At 42.8% G+C, this 21848-nt stretch overlaps 1 protein-coding gene across 3 annotated transcripts in view; it reads right to left on the reverse strand.

Annotated features, from left to right (window-relative positions):
• Positions 1-21848, reverse strand: part of LOC126353821 (potassium voltage-gated channel subfamily KQT member 1-like) — a 2608463-nt gene that overhangs the window by 1577501 nt on the left and 1009114 nt on the right. Inside the window, exon 1 of one of the 3 annotated variants that reach the window (XM_050002941.1) lies at positions 18673-18851. The exons of the other annotated variants lie outside the window; for them this stretch is intronic. Coding sequence (XP_049858898.1) covers positions 18673-18742 — 70 coding nt within the window. The 5' untranslated portion in view covers positions 18743-18851. Of the gene's footprint in view, positions 1-18672; positions 18852-21848 lie in introns of those variants that run through there. 3 annotated transcript variants of the gene reach the window in all.

The raw sequence follows: 21848 nt of genomic DNA on the forward strand, positions 1-21848 counted from the left end.
CCGGTAAATGCCAAACGACGCCTCGCTGGTTTAAGGAGCGTAAACAGTGGACGATTGAACAGTGGAAAACCGTTGTGGGGAGTGACGAATCGCGGTTACGCAATGTAGCTATCAGATGGCAGAGTGTGGCTACGGCAAATGCCCGGTGAACGTCATCTGCAATACTGTGTAGTGCCAACAGCAAAATTCGGAGGCGGTGGTGTTATGGTGTGGTCGTGTTTTCCATGGAGGGAGCTTGCACCCCTTGTTGTTTTGTGTGGCACTACCACATCACAGGTCTACATTGATGTTTTAAACACCTTCTTGATTTCCAATGTTGCAGAGCACTTCTAGGATGGCGATTGCATTTTTCAATACGATCGAGCACCTGTTCATAATGCACGGCCTGTGGCGGAGTGGTTACACAACAATTACATCTCTGTAATAGTCTGGCCTGCACGGAGTCCGCACCTGAATCCTACAGAACATTTTTGGGATGTTTTGGAACGCCGACTTCGTGCGCGGCCTCACCGACCGACATCGATACTTCTCCTCAGTGCAGCACTCCGTGAAGAATAGGCTGCCATTCCCAAAGAAACCTGCCTGATTCAACGTATGTCTGCGAGAACGGAAGCTGTCCTCAAGGCTAATGGTGGCCCAACACCATAATGAATTCCAAACTTACCGATTTGGGGGGGGGGGGGGGAGGGTATGAAACTTTCAAGTTATTTTAAGGCAGGGGGCGGATACTTTTGATCACGTAGTGTATGTTGAAAACATTCAGCGTGTGTCATTTCAAAGGTTCATTAGACCACCGTGAAAAATATGAAATAAGTCAAGACATTTTTGGAAACGCTGTTTCCCCTTTACATATTACTAGCGAATGCGAAAATGTGTGTGTCGTTTAACATTCTTCTCCACCTTCTTCTGTACATCTTCTGCTCCCGCCTTCTCCTGTTCCATCTCCTCCTCCTCCTCCTCCTCCTCCTCCTCCTCCTCTGTCCTCTCTTTCTCCATCTCCCCCCTCCCTCCCGCTGCAATCTCTGTCCATCTCCTCCGCACCCCTGTGTCTGCCCATCTCCTCAGTCCCTTTACCCCTTTCCCCTCCTTGCCAATCTCCTCTTCCCCATTCTCTTCGATCTTAACCCTTGTTTACAGTTATCACAAATAAAAATACGATTGGGGAATGAAATCGATTATAATGTATGGGTAACTTGGGTGGGATCATTATTGTCAGGGGTACGGGAGAGTCTTTTACAGCTGCTGGATCTGTGACAATAGCAGTTTACTCAAGCATACCTCAGGTTAGATGTGTGGAGGTATAGGGTTACAACGTTTCGGATGAACTTTTAAACAGTAGTATTCTAGTCATAAATCGATTCATCACAAATACAACTTCTTTTTTTCCTACTAAAACTGATCGCAAGACAGAAAACATAACAGCAAACTGTTGAGTTCACGATTTTTGTGTGAAATTTTACATCAGGAGAAATAATTTATGTTAAAAAAATGGCTCTGAGCACTATGGGACTTAACATCTTAGGTCATCAGTCCCCTAGAACTTAGAACTACTTAAACTTAACTAACCTAAAGACATCACACACATCCATGGCCGAGGCAGGATTCGAACCTGCGACCGTGGCAGTCCCGCGGTTCCGGACTGAAGCGCCTAGAACCGCACGGCCACCGCGGCCGGCAGTATATGTTAAAGAAACAATTTCCCTAATGCTTTTAATGCCCAGCCATTCAAGTTAAAACGGTATGCTAGAAAGAAAACGAAATCACACATTTTGACAGCACAGCAGTTTCTTTCATAAGTCTGTTATTACAAAAAAATCTGTAGCTCGTTTAAAAAAATGGTTGGGATTGTTTGAGGGAAGAGACCAAACAGCGATGTCATCGGTCTCATCGGATTAGGGAAGGACGGGGAAGGAAGTCGTCCGTGCCCTTTCAAAGGAACCATCTCGGTATTTGCCTGCAGCGAGTTAGGGAGATCACGGGAAACCTAAATCAGGATGGTCGGACGCGGGATTAAAAAAAAAGAAGTATAGCCTATATCCCTCAGAATTTTTAGTAGATTGTTGTCTAAAATATGAAGTAATACCGTCAAAGAATTTTAGAGGTTTTTACTAACATCTTTTATATATTAAATATATTTTTACGTGTTACATGTTGTTGTTGTTGTCTTCAGTCCTGAGACTGGTTTGATGCAGCTCTCCATGCTACTCTATCCTGTGCAAGCTGCTTCATCTCCCAGTACCTACTGCAACCTACATCCTTCTGAATCTGCTTAGTGTACTCATCTCTCGGTCTCCCTCTACGATTTTTACCCTCCACGCTGCCCTCCAATGCTAAATTTGTGATCCCCTGATGCCTCAAAACATGTCCTACCAACCGATCCCTTCTTCTAGTCAAGTTGTGCCACAAACTTCTCTTCTCCCCAATCCTATTCAATACCTCCTCATTAGTTACGTGATCTATCCACCTTATCTTCAGTATTCTTCTGTAGCACCACATTTCGAAAGCTTCTATTCTCTTCTTGTCCAAACTAGTTATCGTCCATGTTTCACTTCCATACATGGCTACACTCCAAACAAATACTTTCAGAAAGGACTTCCTGATACATAAATCTATATTCGATGTTAACAAATTTCTCTTCTTCAGAAACGCTTTCCTTGCCATTGCCAGTCTACATTTTATATCCTCTCTACTTCGACCATCATCAGTTATTTTACTTCCTAAATAGCAAAACTCCTTTACTACTTTAAGTGTCTCATTTCCTAATCTAATTCCCTCAGCATCACCCGATTTAATTTGACTACATTCCATTATCCTCGTTTTGCTTTTGTTAATGTTCATCTTATATCCTCCTTTCAAGACACTGTCCATTCCGTTCAACTGCTCTTCCAAGTCCTTTGCCGTCTCTGACAGAATTACAATGTCATCGGCGAACCTCAATGTTTTTACTTCGTCTCCATGAATTTTAATACCTACTCCAAATTTTTCTTTTGTTTCCTTTACTGCTTGCTCAATATACAGATTGAATAACATCGGGGAGAGGCTACAACCCTGTCTCACTCCTTTCCCAACCACTGCTTCCCTTTCATGCCCCTCGACTCTTATTACTGCCATCTGGTTTCTGTACAAATTATAAATAGCCTTTCGCTCCCTGTATTTTACCCCTGCCACCTTTAGAATTTGAAAAAGAGTATTCCAGTCAACATTGTCAAAAGCTTTCTCTAAGTCTACAAATGCTAGAAACGTAGGTTTGCCTTTTCTTAATCTTTCTTCTAAGATAAGTCGTAAGATCAGTATTGCCTCACGTGTTCCAACATTTCTACGGAATCCAAACTGATCTTCCCCGAGGTCTGCATCTACCAGCTTTTCCATTCGTCTGTAAAGAATTCGCGTTAGTATTTTGCAGCCGTGGCTTATTAAACTGATAGTTCGGTAATTTTCACATCTGTCAGCACCTGCTTTCTTTGGGATTGGAATTATTATATTCTTCTTGAAGTCTGAGGGTATTTCGCCTGTCTCATACATCTTGCTCACCAGCTGATAGAGTTTTGTCATTACTGGCTCTCCCAAGGCCGTCAGTAGTTCTAATGGAATGTTGTCTACTCCGGGGGCCTTGTTTCGACTGAGGTCTTTCAGTGCTCTGTCAAACTCTTCACGCAGTATCGTATCTCCCATTTCGTCTTCATCTACATCCTCTTCTATTTCCATAATATTGTCCTCAAGTACATCGCCCTTGTATAAACCTATATACTCCTTCCACCTTTCTGCCTTCCCTTCTTTGCTTAGAACTGGGCTGAAAATAAACGCCATGTCCGAATGAACGAAGAACATTGTCTAAAAATTTGAAATAAATAGTTGAAGACCTTTCTTCTAACAACTATATATATAATCCAGTCGCACACAATGAAAAACAAGGAAAATGGCTTATTCGTTCGTGCTTTATTGATCTTTACTACAATACCAGGCTGAACACGACGGTAACGAAATACCGAATATCACTGACCAGAGTAAACATAATTAATGGATGACCAAGGATCTAACGGAGTGGTATATGGTAGTTGTACGTGAGCCGTGGCGGCTTTAATCTTGGAAACTTGGCGCTCCATTGGCGCCACTAACTACTTTAATAGCCGATGTCGATCTGACCGTATGTCGTGAGCGAGGGTCTTTGGTTGGGGAGTGTGCGGTTGACTCAGAGGGGCCTGGTAAGGGGAGTTGCCTAGAGGGCACATGGCTTTTGGGGAACGGCTGTACGGCACGGGTCTCGAGAAGCCGCGAGTGGTTAAATCGGTCCGAGGCAAGCCTCGCTGGCTCGCTTAATGATTGGTTGTGGCGAGTTGCGGGAAGAGCAGTGGACGTCACGTACAACCTGGTCAGTAAGTTCCCTGCCTGCTCTCAAGCTTAAATTTTACGGCACCTCGAAGACTGTCTTTATGGATTGGAGCCATTCTTATTTTTTGCGTACTTGATATTGCAAGCAGCACTCCCACACATGCTCCATGCCTCAACACAGTACCACTTACCGAAGAAACCTACCAAAAAGAACTGGACATAATAATGAAAATGGCACAAAATAATGGTTACAATAATAACACAGTCACAAAGCTAAACAACGAAATTAAAAGTAAAATAAAAGCAGAAAGCTCCAAACCACAGACAACAACATAACACAACAGAACCAAACACAAGCACGCAGTCCCATAACAACTACACAGGATAAACAGAAAAAGATGAAAGAAAACAAAAGATGCTACACAATCACATACAAACACAAACTCACCCAGAAAATCAATATTTTCAAAAGACAGGGAATAAACATTGCATACAAAGAAATGGCTCTAAGCACTACGGGACGTAACATCTATGGTCATCAGTCCCCTAGAACTTACAACTACTTAAACCTAACTAACCTAAGAACATCACACAACACCCAGCCACCACGAGGCAGAGAAAATCCCTGACCCCTGCCGGGAATCGAACTCGGGAACCCGGGCGCGGGAAGCGAGAACGCTACCGCACGACCACGAGATGCGGGCCATAGCATTCACAACAGACAATTCTATACGAAAATACACCCCAAAACTGAGAAAAAAATAGAGACATACACCAGAAGGCAGGTATATATCAGGTACAGTGTAACACTTGCGAAGGCAGCGTCAGCGTCAACTTGCGAAGGCACATACATAAGACAAACGGGGAGAATATTTGATGTCAGATACAAAGAACATTTGAGAGCTAAGAAATATGGGACGATTCACTCTACATTTGCAGAACACCTAAGACAAAATGACCACAAACCAACCACTAGAGAAGAAGACATGAAAATAATTACAATCAACAATAAAAAACACCTAACCATGCAAGAAAATTACCACATACAGAAAACCAAAGCAGAGGAGAAAATCCTATTGAATGATCAAGTACACATACCAAGGAATTCATTATTTACACCAATAGATAAAATAATAGAATAACGTCCGCAAAAAGTATTAATATAATAATACTGCCCAATAGAATAATAGAACCCAACATCTTTACACTCATTCATCCATGAACCCCTCCACAGAATACTGAAACGAAAAGTCAAATCAGCTGACACCTAAGTTTTCAACTATTCGCTAACAGCTAGTACACCCCATGCCCCTCCCCACCTCCCCCCCCCCCCCCACCCCGCCAAAAAAAAAAAAAAAAAAAAACACTGTATAAACATCATAATTAGAAGTTAGTCTCGAACATGTACTTCGTTAGTTTGGCAACAAATAGGTAAACATACCAAAGAAGATGAAACACGTAATGGGGTCGCAATATTTACGTTGTGAAAAACAGTGTACGATGAAAGAGTTGTATCGAGTGACCAAAGAACAGAAGTCTACCACAAAAAAAAGATTGTGAAACATGGTGAACAGTGTGTGGATGGCGAGAACACAAAGATGTGATTATATGGCAGTGATAAAAGTGGGCCTGCATCTCGTGGTCGTGCGGAAGCGTTCTCGCGGGTTCGATTCCCGGCGGGGTCACGGATTTTCTCTGCCTCGTGATGGCTGGGTGTTGTGTGGTGTCCTTAGGTTAGTTAGGTTTAAGTAGTTCTAAGTTCTAGGGGACTGATGACCGTAGCTGTTAAGTCCCATAGTGCTCAGAGCCATTTGAACAATTTCTTGATAAAGTGGTAGTGCGACCTCCAAACCAGATGCGAGAAAACGCAGATCAGCAAATCGTAAGTAATCACTTTCTTTTCAAAAAAATCGCGAAGTGAACTGTTTAATAATCTAAAACTAACAAAACTGTATCGTTATAGATCACACTGATGATGCATTAGAACAGGAGAAGGCGAAACGCGTATGGGTTAAATAAAGCAGCAGGAAAAGGCAGTTTTATTTACGAAACAACTATTTATATGCTTGCTGCGGAGGATGGCCACACAAACAAACTTGTTAATTGTATGTATAATTAAGGGTCATTATCAATGTTTGAGCTGGCATGCCTCCCCAGCTTTACTTATATTTTGGGAGATAGTGTATTTTATTGCTTAAGGGATTTTCATTAAGGCTGATAAAGTTACGTGTTTCTGACAGCCGCAATCAGTGGCGTGACTCGTTATTCTTTCTGTATTTCACTTGCGCAATGTGTCACTCACGCTTGAGAACTGTTATTTACTGGCTGTCACTGTAATTCATTTTCCTGTTAAAAATATTTGTTGAACCCGCTTGCCGCCACGTCTAGTTGGTGTGACTTCTTTCTTGTATATGGGAATTGCATACTCCTGGTTACAAGCCCTGCTCTTAATGGTGAGATGATTAAAGTTTCTTATTAATGAATTGAGCCTGTTCAAGTTTGTAAAACAATTGTGAGCATTTTTATTCTTTTAACATGGTTTTCTAAATTGTGATTATAATGTTGTTAAACAATGAAGTGTATTCCATCAAATGACGAAATATGAGTATTCACCTTCCGAGTGTTTTTCTGTACAATTTTCCCTACCCTAGTTGTGAGGTATCAATACGTAGTTGCACATCAGTTACATAATAGTACATGACACGTACAGGTCATGTCACTAGTAACGTTTAGTGATTATGTCTCAATATAACTTTTGCCCAAGATGAAACGACTGCATAAATGTACAATAGTATCTAAAAAATAAATTTGTATCCTCAGAAACGCACGAAACCTACGCCGGTAAACAATCACATTTCCTTAGCGAAGACATCGCCATCTGCGTAGCAACACTGCTGTGCACTCTCCAACACATATCGACACATTGGTGCCAGTGTTTGTGACGTTACTGCAGCACATGCAGCGGTAATACGGGTTTTCATGTTGTCCATTGTTTTTTGAAACTCCTTATATCCATATTTTTCAAATATCCTTAGGCAAAATATTTCATGGGATCAGAGCCGGAGATCGCGCTGCAGTCTCTGAACAGGACTGTCCGATGCTACCCACCAGTTTGAGAATTGTTGGTTTAGTACACTCACCGGTATCGTTGCGTAGTGTGTGCGTAAATAAATAGCACACGCAAGAGGGAAACCGTTATGTATTTATCAATTTTTGCAGGAGAAAATCATATTACTTTCGGACCTCCTAATAACATTGAAAGTAAGATTACATACGCCAGTCGCAGCACAACAATGAGCAACATGGGCTTCTTGCTTGCATCTCAGGATGTGCAATAGCAGCACGGTCTGTTTATTTCAAGCGTCAGCTTCGCTTTACAATTTCTCTGGATGTAACTGATGTATTGCGATGCAACCAACATTATTTTTCTCTGATTTTTCATGTTATTGGTTGTGTAAGAAATAATACGTGTCCATTAAAAAAAGTAAGTTTTTATTGAAAATATTAGCTTACGTTTTAGAATGTCTCATATTCATTTCATGAGCCTCTGCCTTACATTCACATCCGCGAAAGTCGTTTTTCAGTATCTATTGTTGTTCCAGGCATATCTGTCATTTCGGATTCCTGAGGCGAGCTGTTGCCGACTGATCGATCGATAATTATTCCCTGTTCACTACTTGTTTCATTGTCTACACCATTATTTGCCGCCTGCTCCATTTCCCTATGCACAATTACCAAATTACTACTTCGAATGTCTGTTAATTCACTACACAGTGGTGCTGATAAGCGACGCTCGTCGTCACTATTATTTCTCAGTTTACTTTGAAGCCTAGTGTTACGTTTTTCACACGCCATTATTGTCACAATATTTCACACGATAACACATAAAAGCACAATTTGAAGAGCAAAAATAAGAGAACACATTAACATAGCACTGAAAATAGTATCTAGTTAATTGCAAGCGAAGCTGCGAAATACTTGGTGCAAATATACATGCATGCCACAACTGTTTTACTGTACAACAATGAAAGACTGCAACTAGAAAGGAAATTCTCTCTATGATTACGCGCTAGCAATAAACAAAGGCTACACTAACTACACAAACTACAAGAAAAAATCAGAAGATTCCAGTGAGGTATCCTCGGCTAAGGGTCGACATATGAAACGTCCCCTTAAAACAATTATACAAGACTGTGCTTAAACTGAAACACAATATTTTTAGCGCAACGCAATCTGACTTTCAAAAATCCCTACAAAAGAATGGCCCTGACTAACAATAACCTATACCTTTCACAAATCACTTACCTCACAAAAATCTTCGTTACTCGAACTACTGCAATACAGCGAGCGCCACTACTGCCAGCTAACTAAAAGTTTCAAACTACGGAAGTCACTAACTACTGATAGGCATAGTTAGCAAATGAAAGATTTTAATACAGAACAAACAATGTATTTACCTTAATAGTCATAATATATATATCAGTTCGTGACACCAATTTTTACAAATTTCAAAACTCCGCCATATCTCTCCCTACGGCCACCACTGCTGGCGGCTCACCTCCAACTGCGCAACGCTACGCGCTGTTAGCATCCAGCTGCCGCTGCCCAACACTACAATGGCGAGTATTACAACAATGCCAACCAGCCACAGACTGCCCACGGCACAGCCAGTGATTTTCATACAGAGCGCTACGTGGCGGCGGCGTTACCAATAAAAAAAACTTAAACAGCCTACATACAATATATATAATATAAATTTCGAGACCCATATGCCCGTGATATTCTTCGGATTGTGGCTGATGTTTCGTCCGATATTCGTTGAGTTTTCTGGTCCAGTCGAAGAAAAAATAGATCAGATATTAGACGATACCCCCCAATGGTTTGGCATGCAACCAAACAATTATTGGAAACAAACGCTATTTCCAAAGTAACTAACAATCATCAGTGTTTACTGAAGTTTGGATAAAATAAAACTCAGGTGTGTTTCTGTGGTTTGTTTCGTTAAATCAATCAACTATGAGTCAGTGAGATAGATGGTGGTGATCATATCTAGCAGTCAGCTATCTCTCAACAACCGTATATATATTTCAACGGAGAAATATCACAGCCAATCGGTTCCAAATAATTTTTAATACACTGACGCAGGTTTCGACACCTCTAAGGATTTCTTCATCAGAATGAAATTTTAACAGCAGTAAAGTTACATTGCGAGCAGACAATTGTTAAAATTACAAGCAAATATACTCAAAAAATTAAAAATGTTCCAGCTCTTGGTGCGTATACCTTCTAACGAACATTATCAAACATGTTTCCCATTCTAAGACATCCTTAGAGGTGTCCAAACCTAGGTCAATGTGCTGAGTTATATGCAACTGGTTGGGTGTGATATATCACCGTTGATATGTAACTGTCCATTTCACATTGAAGAGCCAAACTATTATATTAAAAAAAAAAAAAGAGAGAGAGAGAGAGAGAGACAGCAGGGATTCTGACTGTGATAGAATCGAAAAGTTTAAGGTGACCAGAGAGTTGTGGCGCCATACCACCCAATTCCCCTAAATTATATGTCTGTGGTTTTTGGTTGCGCCGGCCGAAGTGGCCGAGCGTTTCTAGGCGCTACAGTCTGGAACCGCGCGACCGTTACGGTTGCAGGTTCGAATCCTGCCTCGGGCATGGATGTGTGTGATATCTTTAGGTTAGTTAGGTTTAAGTAGTTCTAAGTTCTAGGAGACTGATGACCTCAGATGTTGAGTCCAGTTGTATTCAGAGCCATTTGAGAACTTAGAGCCCGTAACTAGGGGCGTTTGTAAACACAGCAAATCTGCACAGGAATAAATAGATGAATGAAATGTTCATCGTGTCCCTAAGGTACCTAAATAATAAAAGCGTGGGAAAACACTGAGAAGAAGGGAGACACTGTTGATGACACGAGAAACGTGCTACAGTGCAAAGGACGGCATGTGTGGCATTTCCTCTCCAAGTAGCATCAGCATGTTTATAGTCAGCTCGCGGAGCAGACTGCGTCTGCCTGTAATTTTGCCAATCGCGGTAGTCGCCCGCATCCTCTCATAGTGTAACCAGTCTTATTCTAAACACTACTGACTCGAAAGTCATGGTAACCAGTATATTCTAACCAAATACAGCTGCAGCTTCCTCTGTACTTCTTGTGAGCAATCAGAAAACCAAACTACATTGGCAAGGACCTGCATCAGAGTGGGCTGGAGAGCATCTAAATATACATCAAACTCCGCAAGTCACCTAATGGTGTGTGGCGGAGGATAATTTCGGTAGCTCTATCTGATCGAACCAACCCTGTTCCACTCGCGAATAGTGCGTGGGAAGAATGATTGGCGGTAAGCCTCTGTATTGGCTCGAATTTCTCGAGTTTTCTCCTCGTGTTCAAACACGTGACATGTATGTGAGGGGAAGTAATATGTTGTCCGACTCCACTTGGAAAGTGCTGTCCCGAAATTTCAATAATAAATCTCTCCACTAAATGTCTGCAGTAGCATTATTTTCTCGGTGGGATGTCTCCACCGGCCAAAAGTAGCTTTCTAAGCCTTGCGGCAGGGATGACTCCGTGCATCTCAGGTAGCCATACTGAGAAGGTGTCAGTCGGACAAACCAGCTTCCGTGGCATCATGCTGAAAAGCGAATTTGAGCTAAATAGTTCCTGTCTGCAGTATTTCACGCAATTGTGGGACTTCGTGAAACAGTATGCTTGTCTGGTATTAAAATTGTTTTGGCCTTACCATCCGATGGTTCTGTACACCAGCGACACATCAGAGGACCCAGAGTGTCGAGAAAAATTGGTATTGTAGCAGAAATTCTCATGTCAAGCTTTCAGAGCTATTAAATATGCACGAACTCCTTCGGTGACTGATGTGATCTGATTGGTAATTTCCTCTCTCCTATGAGGCTGTTAGCAGATCTTATATTAGCTAATGCGGCACTCATTCTTTGTAAGGACTGGAAGAAATACCCATTGTGGCCTCTCCACGAATGCGTGAACCCATCGAGGAAGAGTCGCATGAAGTATCGTTCTGCATTCTAAACTTTAATAGCGTTTCATAAAAAGACCGTCTTCTTTCCTTCAACAAGAATTCTCATCTAAGTTCAGAGTACTTCAACGACTGTCCCATACTGATCGAAACCAGGCACAGACCTGGAGTTAGATTTTGTGGATGGCAGGGTGGGATTAAAATTTCTTACATTCTCTCCTCCGCCCTGCCATTTCTACCATAATTCCCTCTCGTCCTTTGCCGAACAAAACTTGCTATCACTTCCACATTTAATGTGGCACAGTTGCCTACGATCTGAAAGAAGTAACAATAACATTGTCATACATTATAACTTGCTCACATTAAAGCTTGGTATGTCGCTATAGCACAAGTTACGAGAATAACAACTTACACTATGTAAAACTTTTTGCGTAATCTCCCGCGTCCGGCCATCCTGATTTAGGTTTTCTGTGATTTCCCTAAATCGCTCCAGGCAAAATCCGGGATAGTTCCTTTGAAAGGGCACGGCCGACTTCTTTCCACTTCCTTCCCCAATCCTATGAGACTGATGACCTCGCTGTCTGGTTTTCTCTCCCAAACAACCCAACCCAACCCTTTTCACGTAATCACCAACATCACAACTTCAATTGAAAGTATGATTGTGAACACAGGTCAGCAAACTATGGCTGTGCAAGGGTCTAAGTAAAAGGAGTTATGTTTCTTTCAGTCTTATCTACCAATGTTTAGGAAAACCAGTCTTTCAGTTATTGTTGTTTTGTCGAAAACTGACATTCTGAGGCCGTGGGTGTGCATAGAATATAGGTTTATCTTACAAGGAAGATAATAGCAATCAGCCACGTTTTTACAGCGCTATTTATTTATTGAAACAGCACCGTTACTGGTTTGCAAAGACAGTTTACGGAAACAGTTTATATTATACGTACATGAATTATCAGATTTCTTAGATGATTATCAGAAGTAATATGATTAAAAGTAGGTAAAGTAGTACGGAAACAGTCAATTTCCTCACGTTGGTGGAGCCGATGGAAAATCCGCGCCATTCTGCTACATTGCAGACTGCCTCAGTTCTTGCAGCAGCGATAGCTGTATTATGCACTTATATATATATATATATATATATATATATATATATATATATATATATATATATATATTTGAAGCACCACTCACACACTTAGTTTCATCACATGTAAACATAGGTGCAAAGATACATACGAACTTAGATTTGAGTGGTGCTTTAGATTATGTACACACGTGTACATAAATGAATTGCATCGTACAGCTATCGCTGCTGCAAGAACTGAGGCAGTCTGCACTGGAGCAGAATGGCGCGGATTTTCCATCGCCACCACCAACGTGAGGAAATTTCATCAGTTGGGAAAAGAAAAAGCGAAAGCTAACGTAAAATGTATCTTAACGTGACCTAGCCGTCTGAAGATGAGCCTGGCTGGTTGCTGTTATGTCATATGTAAGATTAACGTATACTTTCTGTTATTCTTCTTCTTTGTGATAAGTTTTTTCCCATTTTGTCTTGACTTACTCATCTCCCTGAGTTTTGCTTGTTTCACCTGTGGGGTCAGCAATAGCGTCGGATTTGTTGTTAGCAGCCGGGAGGGCCAGTCTGCGAATGTGGTATTTTTCCCGCGTGGAATGTTTTCTGCAGCTGGTCAGGCTGCAACCAAAAGAGAACAACTGAAAACTTGCCTGTTTTGAACGCAGCTTACACCTTTCTAGAATTCGCTCACATTTTTTGACTGTTTCCATTCTACTTTAACTACTTTTAATCATATTACTTCTGATAATCATCTAAGAAATCTGGTAATTCATGTACGTAAAATATAAAAGGTTTTAGTAAACCTTGTCCACAGGAGGAGGGGGAGATGTTATGACACGCATAACCCTGCCCCCTTGGTTAATAAAAACGGTTGGAGACTCAAGAATGAGTCGTGTACGTGATCTTGTCTGCAGATGTGCTCACACAGTCGACCATTCGGCTTCTCTACTATCGGCACGTGCTCACTTCATTTCATGTCGTTGCTCGGAGATACGTCTACGTATTTATTGGACGGAACTGAATAAACAATTAATACTGCCATCATTGTATCTGTATTACTACATAAAACTTCGTTTTAAGTTAATATCAAAAATCTCGGAAAGTACTCTAACGATTTACTTCAAATTTTTACACGATACAATAATCAACATTCGGACAGACATAAGCATTATATTTGTTATTATATACGGTATGTAAATAAATAAATTTATACTAGTATATAAAGACAAAATCTCAAAGATATACTTGGAATTTTTACACTATCCTCTAATAAACGTTCTCCCCACGTCCACCACTGCTGTCGGCTCACCTCCAACTGCGCAACGCTACGCGCTGTTAGCATCCAGCTGCCGCTGCCCAACACTACAATGGCGAGTATTACAACAATGCCAACCAGCCACAGACTGCCCACAGCACAGCCAGTGATTTTCATACAGAGCGCTACGTGGCGGCGGCGTTACCTATAAAAAAACTTAAAACAACCTACTTACAATATATAATATCGTGTTATGTATTCGGAATTTTTCCCTGATGGTAGGATGGGCTTGAAATATGTCGCTAGATGTCTCCTTTGTAGTTAAATGCAAATGACGTACAGTAATATTTACATGGTGAGTGATATTAGCAATGTAAATAATTTGGAAGTATATGTAAATTACCAGTTAGACGCCATGTGGACCCTATGTAAAGAAACAGCTAACAGGAGTATTTAATGGAAAGTTTACTATCTTTTGGTTCAAAAAATCTATTTTTGTTAAATTGCATTTTTAGATCCATAAAAGTGTTTAGACTCCACCTCTGAAACGGTTTTTCCGAATACGGAAATGTTTGTTATTCGCACCTGACTGAAATCGGCATTTTTCACGCACCATTTGTTTTTTTTGTTTTTTCGGAGGACGAGTTATTGCACAGGTGCTTTGGAGGAAACACACAAAAGTCAAATGAAGGTTTGAACGCGTGTGTTTGGAAGTTAGCCCTCAAGCATTTGCATTCTGGTGCGAAGACTGCGCAGACTGCAACTTTCCTGGCAGTGAGCGTCTTCAACGAAGTGTATTCAACAATTCTGAAGACCATGACAACGATGGACGTCACCCTGGGACTCTATTCAACGCAGTTCGACAAGCATTCGGACGACCACCGAATTCAAGCGGCCGAAAACCGCTTTTCACCGGGCGTACAAGCGGCTCTGGAGTAGCGCAGGATGGCGCAGATCGACCAGAACGCCCTCTATGAGGAACAGGAAGGACTTGTTTATAGACCCTGAATAGCAGATTGAACGTAAGTTGCATAATATTGCATTTATATGTAGTCAAAACTTCAAACACGTTTTTCTCGAAATGACTTTTTTGTATCGCGCTGTATGGTAATTTCAAATCTACTGAACCGATTGGCATGGTTCTTTGTCTCCGACGAAGCTACCTAAGTTTTCTAGGAGTTGTATCACTTTGATTCCGATCCAACAACTACAAACATTTTTACTTGGCCGAAGAAAATCTATGAAAAAGAACCCTGTTTTTTTTAATGGCCGCCATTTTGTTTCCTATGGTCCAAATAACTAAAGCGGGGTACAACTCAAAGAGTCTTATATACTTCGCTAACGTCAACTCAATTTTGATTTCAAGCGAACCGGCTGACCTATGACATACCACGCATGGAGGTCTCCATCGAACTTTTGTTTCGTTCCGACGGCACTTCCGCCTTTGTTCTTCGACATTTCCGGTCTAAAGAATTCCGGTTTGTAAAGGAAATATGAATATCCATTTTGACCAAATTTGACATTGCTATCTGTAACACATACTGAGAAAAAAGTCTCAAAAAACGTGCTTTTTTTTCGTGCCAAAGATAGTAAACCTCCCCTTAAGCGCTACAGCAACAGGCGTAACGTGGTCGCACATTACACATGCAGCTATGCAGGCGCAGTATTACCACGCAATTCTCGATCTCATCACCTAAGATAACTATTTTTTTGCCTTTCTTTACACGAAAACCTTTGAGAGATCTTCTTCAATAACGAAACTGATACCCGAACTTAACTTGATGGCTTTTTCCCACTAAAACATCAGCAGAGTCATCTGATATGGAATCATGAAACAACTGGAAGAGCGTCACGTTCAGCATAAACCCGAACTCCATTGACAACGTTTCGAAAGTTATTCAGGAATATTTTCTGTGTATTTTGTTTTATTTCTTACGCCATCTGTTTTCCTTTCTGCATTGCACTGAATATATCTACACAACGGTGTAAGTGTTGATGGTATTAGTTGTGCGACTTGTTTGGAAACAAACCTGATCCATTCACTCAAGCTAGTTTCTAGTTCAAGCCACATTCTTCGCCATCAAGCCTGTATTCAGCACTGTTCGGTTGCTTTCATTTCCCCACTGGTAATGTTAGGCGTCTTTTACCAGTGATTCACAGCAGCACTGTGGATAGGGTTACTGATGAAGAGTTGTCCGATATGCGCCTCGTGCATGGATTCAATGAATGCAATGGAAGACTGGCACAACCACACTTTGCCAATATGTTCCCACAACGACGGCGGCCCCATCACGTGACTACTCCATGTGAGACTGTTGCGTGGCTGTGTGTTTTGTGCCATATATTTTCACAATTTGGAATTACAGTCTTTTTCACTGTTGTGTACGTAATTTAACAAAAAGAAACTAATTCTGGTAGGAAATCGAGAAAATGATAATTACATTATTTCTCCTTAACGAGCCATCGGAGACCAAAATGCCTTACACTAGAAAATAGCCCGAACAACTTCAGAAATTCTGTTGGTATAGCACAGTTTCACCCTGAATAATAGAAAATACTTTACAGATTAACTCTCACGTGGTATTTCGCAGAAATGAAAATCATTATGGGCTACAAACTTCGCAGCACCTGACTTTTCTGTATTTTCTTTTTCATTACCAGGGTTGCCTTACACTTTTGTGCACTAAATGTATTAGAGGGTTATATTTTCAATGAGTCCAATTGAGGTTTGTTCAAATGAGCGTCATTTTTAATGAACACTGGGTATTAATTCTTCTCACAACACAAGCTGTATCGAGACGTTGCGAAAAGCTTCATCTGTATGCCCGTGCGCCTCTTTAGTGGAGTTAAGTGACTAATTAGAAACGCTTAGAACTCGGAAGGAAATTCTGACAGACCACAGAATGTATCATATATGGGGCATCGCCGGTCTTTTCCAATACAATATTATGTGTAAATTGTCAATGGTATTAAGTGAATATAAAAACCACAACTGATTAAAAAACTGAATAAATGAATGTTTTGTGTCGTATCACTAAAAAGTGAAACGTGTTGAAACTAAATTTAATTTTTTCAATATCTGTTACTAGTGTGTACGATATGGTAACGTAAACCGTTTCTTCTTTCCAATAACAAACACACACTAATGTAATTCAACGGAATGTCATACTTCAGATTTTTTGCACTTTATTGCATTTCATTCAGCTCTGTGATTTTAACCTAGTTTAGCTCCGATTCCCGTTTAATGTTTGTCGTTAATGTGTTTAGGAAAGCAGTGTTGTATCGCAATTCCACTGACTGCCTTAGTTTTTTTCAAAAATATTGTTTGTTTTTCAGTTCAGCTTGAGGAACAACGATCCGTCACATGTACTGTAAATACATCTATCCAAAATTTGACAAATTATTTGTATGTTGTATTTAATTAGTCGCTCAGCACAAACCATTGTGGCAGTTCGTTTTTTTCTAAACGTTTGTGATCTGTGACAGTTTACAATGAAGAATGTGGTGGTATATGTGAGGTGTTTAGTAAAGGGATGACGCAAGGTACGCTGTATTCAACAACTAAGTGATTTCATTTAGCAATATCCTTTTTTTGGCGTACTGTGCAACTATTGTGAAACCACGATGTTTATCGGTTAGTTTGCAGTCTACTGATGCACAGAATTATATGCAGAAGCTGAGAGAAAACATTTCATTGATGCGATATCTTCACTGATTCTTACATTAACCACAAGTTCTGCGTAACATGCCAATTAGAACATTCAGTAGACAGGACCGTTCATAGACATTGTCAACGATGCACAAAATGAAAACTGTCAAGAGGTGCAAATCTGACTGCTGACTAGAAACTGAGACTATCTCGTACTGAGAGCAAAACGGGACGCCATGCAGAAATGTGACAAAAAGATGAAAGTAGCGGTCAATACAGCGGAAGCCGATAGTGTTTGTTTCAAGTAACTGAATACCGTTAGTAAGCTTCTTATATATTTCCTTACAAATATCAAAATTAAGAATTTTCTGCTGTTTCTCCGAGCAAAGCAATGTGAGAGACCGTGCAGAATTTCAAATTGTACAAGAACACGATCTCTAGAGCCACAATAAAACCTGAGAATCGGCAATATCTCGAGAATTACTTTATGGTCAAGACGGAGAGTCAAGATTGTGAAGCTCAGTACAGCGAATGCCTATAAACAGTATCCTATAAAAGGCGTTCAGGGAGCTGGCGTAGGTGAAGAAAAATAGGAAGGCTATAGTTTAATTTTCACTCAACGGTGAGGTCGTTAAAGACAGTGCGCCTGACAAATTTAGCAAAAGTGCGATTGAATAGTCCTTGACTTTGGCGAAGGAAACGACCAACATTCGGCCTACATAACTTAGGAGACAGAGTCTAAATCAAGACCTGCTTTACAGGGATGTGAACCCAGTTGCTTGGGTGTACGGGTACGTTGTTTCGCGCGGTATATTTGACGCGACTTGAATGATTTGTACAACGGATACTTCTTATTCAGCACCATACCATTTTCTAAAAATCCCATTAGTTTAGATGTATCTTCCAGACAAAAACAGACACCTGACCTTGGCACAAAGGCTCTGTTCCTAATAGTTTCAACATTTCGGCGACGACTACGATGACAACAACACGAACTTGAGAGCCACCGCCGTCAGCGCGCATGCTGCGGCGCTGTTGTCGGTACTATGATACGATAAGCTTGTCGAGACGAGCACTGCGCTTTGAGGTATGAGGGCAATAAACATCTCTGCTAAGAAAGGCGCCTGATATTACTTGCGTATCTACTGACTCCTCCTCGCTGTGCGAGGCTATGGCTAACTATAAATATACTGCCTATTAACTACTCAGCTACTGTAATGCGAGTGTGAACCAAGCTACGGCGGGTATCTATAGGGGACTGATCTATCTGGCGGGGGAGAGTGGTGTCGTCGGCCGCGGCGGCGGTTTCGCGGCCCAGGGGATCGGTGGCGGGCGACTCGCTACGGGTGTCGGTGTGGGCTACCTGGCAGCGAGTCGATGTACAGCATGGGCAGGGGGCTGTCGCGGTCGGCTGCTCGGGCCGCGCGATCCATGGCGGCGGCCGCGCTCCCTGCCTCATGCCGGCGCCTCCGCAGACGGCAACTTTTCTGTCTTGGGAAGCCCCGCAAACGTCCTTATTCCTAGCGCCGAGGCGCACACTCTGGCCGCCACGCAACGGACGCTACACGTGGCGGCGCCGCCGGCCTGGCCGCGCTGCCGCTGCCATCTGCCGGCGTTACCGGGAACTACATTCGCGTTTCGGCGCCAGGCAGCGCTGTTGTCGGTGGCAATTGCCTGTTTCCGCCAGAAGCTTTGCGCGAAATTTGACAATAGCCTGTGTCCCACCGAACGCGCTAAAAAGAAATGGGGTTTTTAAAAAATCGCCAAGTGACTGTCTGCGATATTTGTGATTCATAGAACTGTACAATTATTTTTCAGACACTTATCGAAAACATCTTAAGCAATTTCGATGGAGTAGTATGCGTATTTACTTACAACGGAACCTCCCCATCGCACCCCCCTCAGATTTAGTTATAAGTTGGCACAGTGGATAGGCCTTGAAAAACTGAACACAGATCAATCGAGAAAACAGGAAGACGTTGTGTGCAACTATGAAAAAAATAAGCAAAATATACAAACAGAGTAGTCTATGGTCAAGATAGACAACATCAAGGATAGTGTGAGCTCAGGAGCGCCGTGGTCCCATGGGTAGCGTGAGCAACTGCAACTGCAACCGTCCTTGGTTCAAGTCTTCTCTCGGGTAAAAGGTTCATTTTCTTTATTTTCGCAAAGTTATGATCTGTCCGTTCGTTCATTGATGTCTCTGTTCACTGTAATAAGTTTAGTGTCTGTGTTTTGCGACCGCACCGCAAAACCGTGTGATTAGTAGACGAAAGGACATGCCTCTCCAATGGGAACCGAAAACATTTGATTGCGTGGTGATAGGTCAACCGATTCCTCCACAGGAAAACACGTCTGATATATTCTATACGTTCGATCCCTTAAGGAACTTTCCGATTCCTTACAGATCGGAAAATATTGATTGACCTTCTTATTGAAGTTGCGAGCTATATATGCTGGATCCATATTGCCCACAGAATACATCTGACGTATGTAATGCACTCTCGCCCAAATCAGCGAACAGTCAACTGCCAGCCAGGGAGCCTCGTTAGCAGGAACACTCTCTCTTCCGTGCGCTGTAGTCGACTGACGTCGTGTGTTTCGATGTTTGTTTAGGCGTAGCGTCCCCATGCTACGGCGCAGTTACCTCACATCGGATGGACGGACAGATAATAATTGTCTGAAAATAAAAAGCTTTTCACTCGAGGGAAGACTTGAACCCAGGACCTCTCGTTCCGCAGCTGCTGACTCTAACCACGGGACCACGGCGCTCCTGGGCTCATATTATCCTTGATGCTGCCTATCTGAAGCATGGACTACTCAGTTTGTATATTTTGCTTATTTTTTCATAGTTCCACACAACTTCTTCCTGTTTTCTCGATTGATCTGTGTTCAGTTTTTCAAGGCCTATCCACTGTGACAACATATAACTACACTCCTGGAAATTGAAATAAGAACACCGTGAATTCATTGTCCCCGGAAGGGGAAACTTTATTGACACATTCCTGGGGTCAGATACATCACATGATCACACTGACAGAACCACAGGCACATAGACACAGGCAACAGAGCATGCACAATGTCGGCACTAGTACAGTGTATATCCACCTTTCGCAGCAATGCAGGCTGCTATTCTCCCATGGAGACGATCGTAGAGATGCTGGATGTAGTCCTGTGGAACGGCTTGCCATGCCATTTCCACCTGGCGCCTCAGTTGGACCAGCGTTCGTGCTGGACGTGCAGACCGCGTGAGACGACGCTTCATCCAGTCCCAAACATGCTCAATGGGGGACAGATCCGGAGATCTTGCTGGCCAGGGTAGTTGACTTACACCTTCTAGAGCCTCGTTGGGTGGCACGGGATACATGCGGACGTGCATTGTCCTGTTGGAACAGCAAGTTCCCTTGCCGGTCTTGGAATGGTAGAACGATGGGTTCGATGAAGGTTTGGATGTACCGCGCACTATTCAGTGTCCCCTCGACGATCACCAGAGGTGTACGGCCAGTGTAGGAGATCGCTCCCCACACCATGATGCCGGGTGTTGGCCCTGTGTGCCTCGGTCGTATGCACTCCTGATTGTGGCGCTCACCTGCACGGCGCCAAACACGCATACGACCATCATTGGCACCAAGGCAGAAGCGACTCTCATCGCTGAAGACGACACGTCTCCATTTGTCCCTCCATTCACGCCTGTCGCGACACCATTGGAGGCAGGCTGCACGATGTTGGGGCGTGAGCGGAAGACTGCCTAACGGTGTGCGGGACCGTAGCCCAGCTTCATGGAGAGGGTTGCGAATGGTCCTCGCCGATACCCCAGGAGCAACAGTGTCCCTAATTTGCTGGGAAGTGGCGGTGCGGTCCCCTACGGCACTGCGTAGGATCCTACGGTCTTGGCGTGCATCCGTGCGTCGCTGCGGTCCGGTCCCAGGTCGACGGGTACGTGCACCTACCGCCGACCACTGGCGACAACATCGATGTACTGTGGAGACCTCACGCCCCACGTGTTGAGCAATTGGGCGGTACGTCCACCCAGCCTCCCGCATGCCCACTATACGCCCTCGCTCAAAGTCCGTCAGCTGCACATACGGTTCTCGTCCACGCTGTCGCGGCATGCTACCAGTGTTAAAGACTGCGATGGAGCTCCGTATGCCACGGCAAACTCGCTGACACTGACGGCGGCGGTGCACAAATGCTGCGCAGCTAGCGCCATTCGACGGCCAACACCGCGGTTCCTGGTGTGTCCACTGTGCCGTGCGTGTGATCATTGCTTGTACAGCCCTCTCGCAGTGTCCGGAGCAAGTATGGTGGGTCTGACACACCGGTGTCAATGTGTTCTTTTTTCCATTTCCAGGAGTGTAAGTCTGAGGGGGGTGCGATGGGGAGGTTCCCGAGGTTCCTTTGTTAGTCTTGTTTGCTATAATAGAGGCTGGTTGAAGGATGCATCATGTATTTGAGTGAAGCACAGTGAATTGGATTGCGGACGAGCGTTTTACCTTATTCGTATTCGTAAAATGTACACGCACAAAGTATTATATATCA

Source organism: Schistocerca gregaria, chromosome 3, assembly GCF_023897955.1.
Source record: "Schistocerca gregaria isolate iqSchGreg1 chromosome 3, iqSchGreg1.2, whole genome shotgun sequence".
NCBI lineage: Eukaryota > Metazoa > Arthropoda > Insecta > Orthoptera > Acrididae > Schistocerca > Schistocerca gregaria.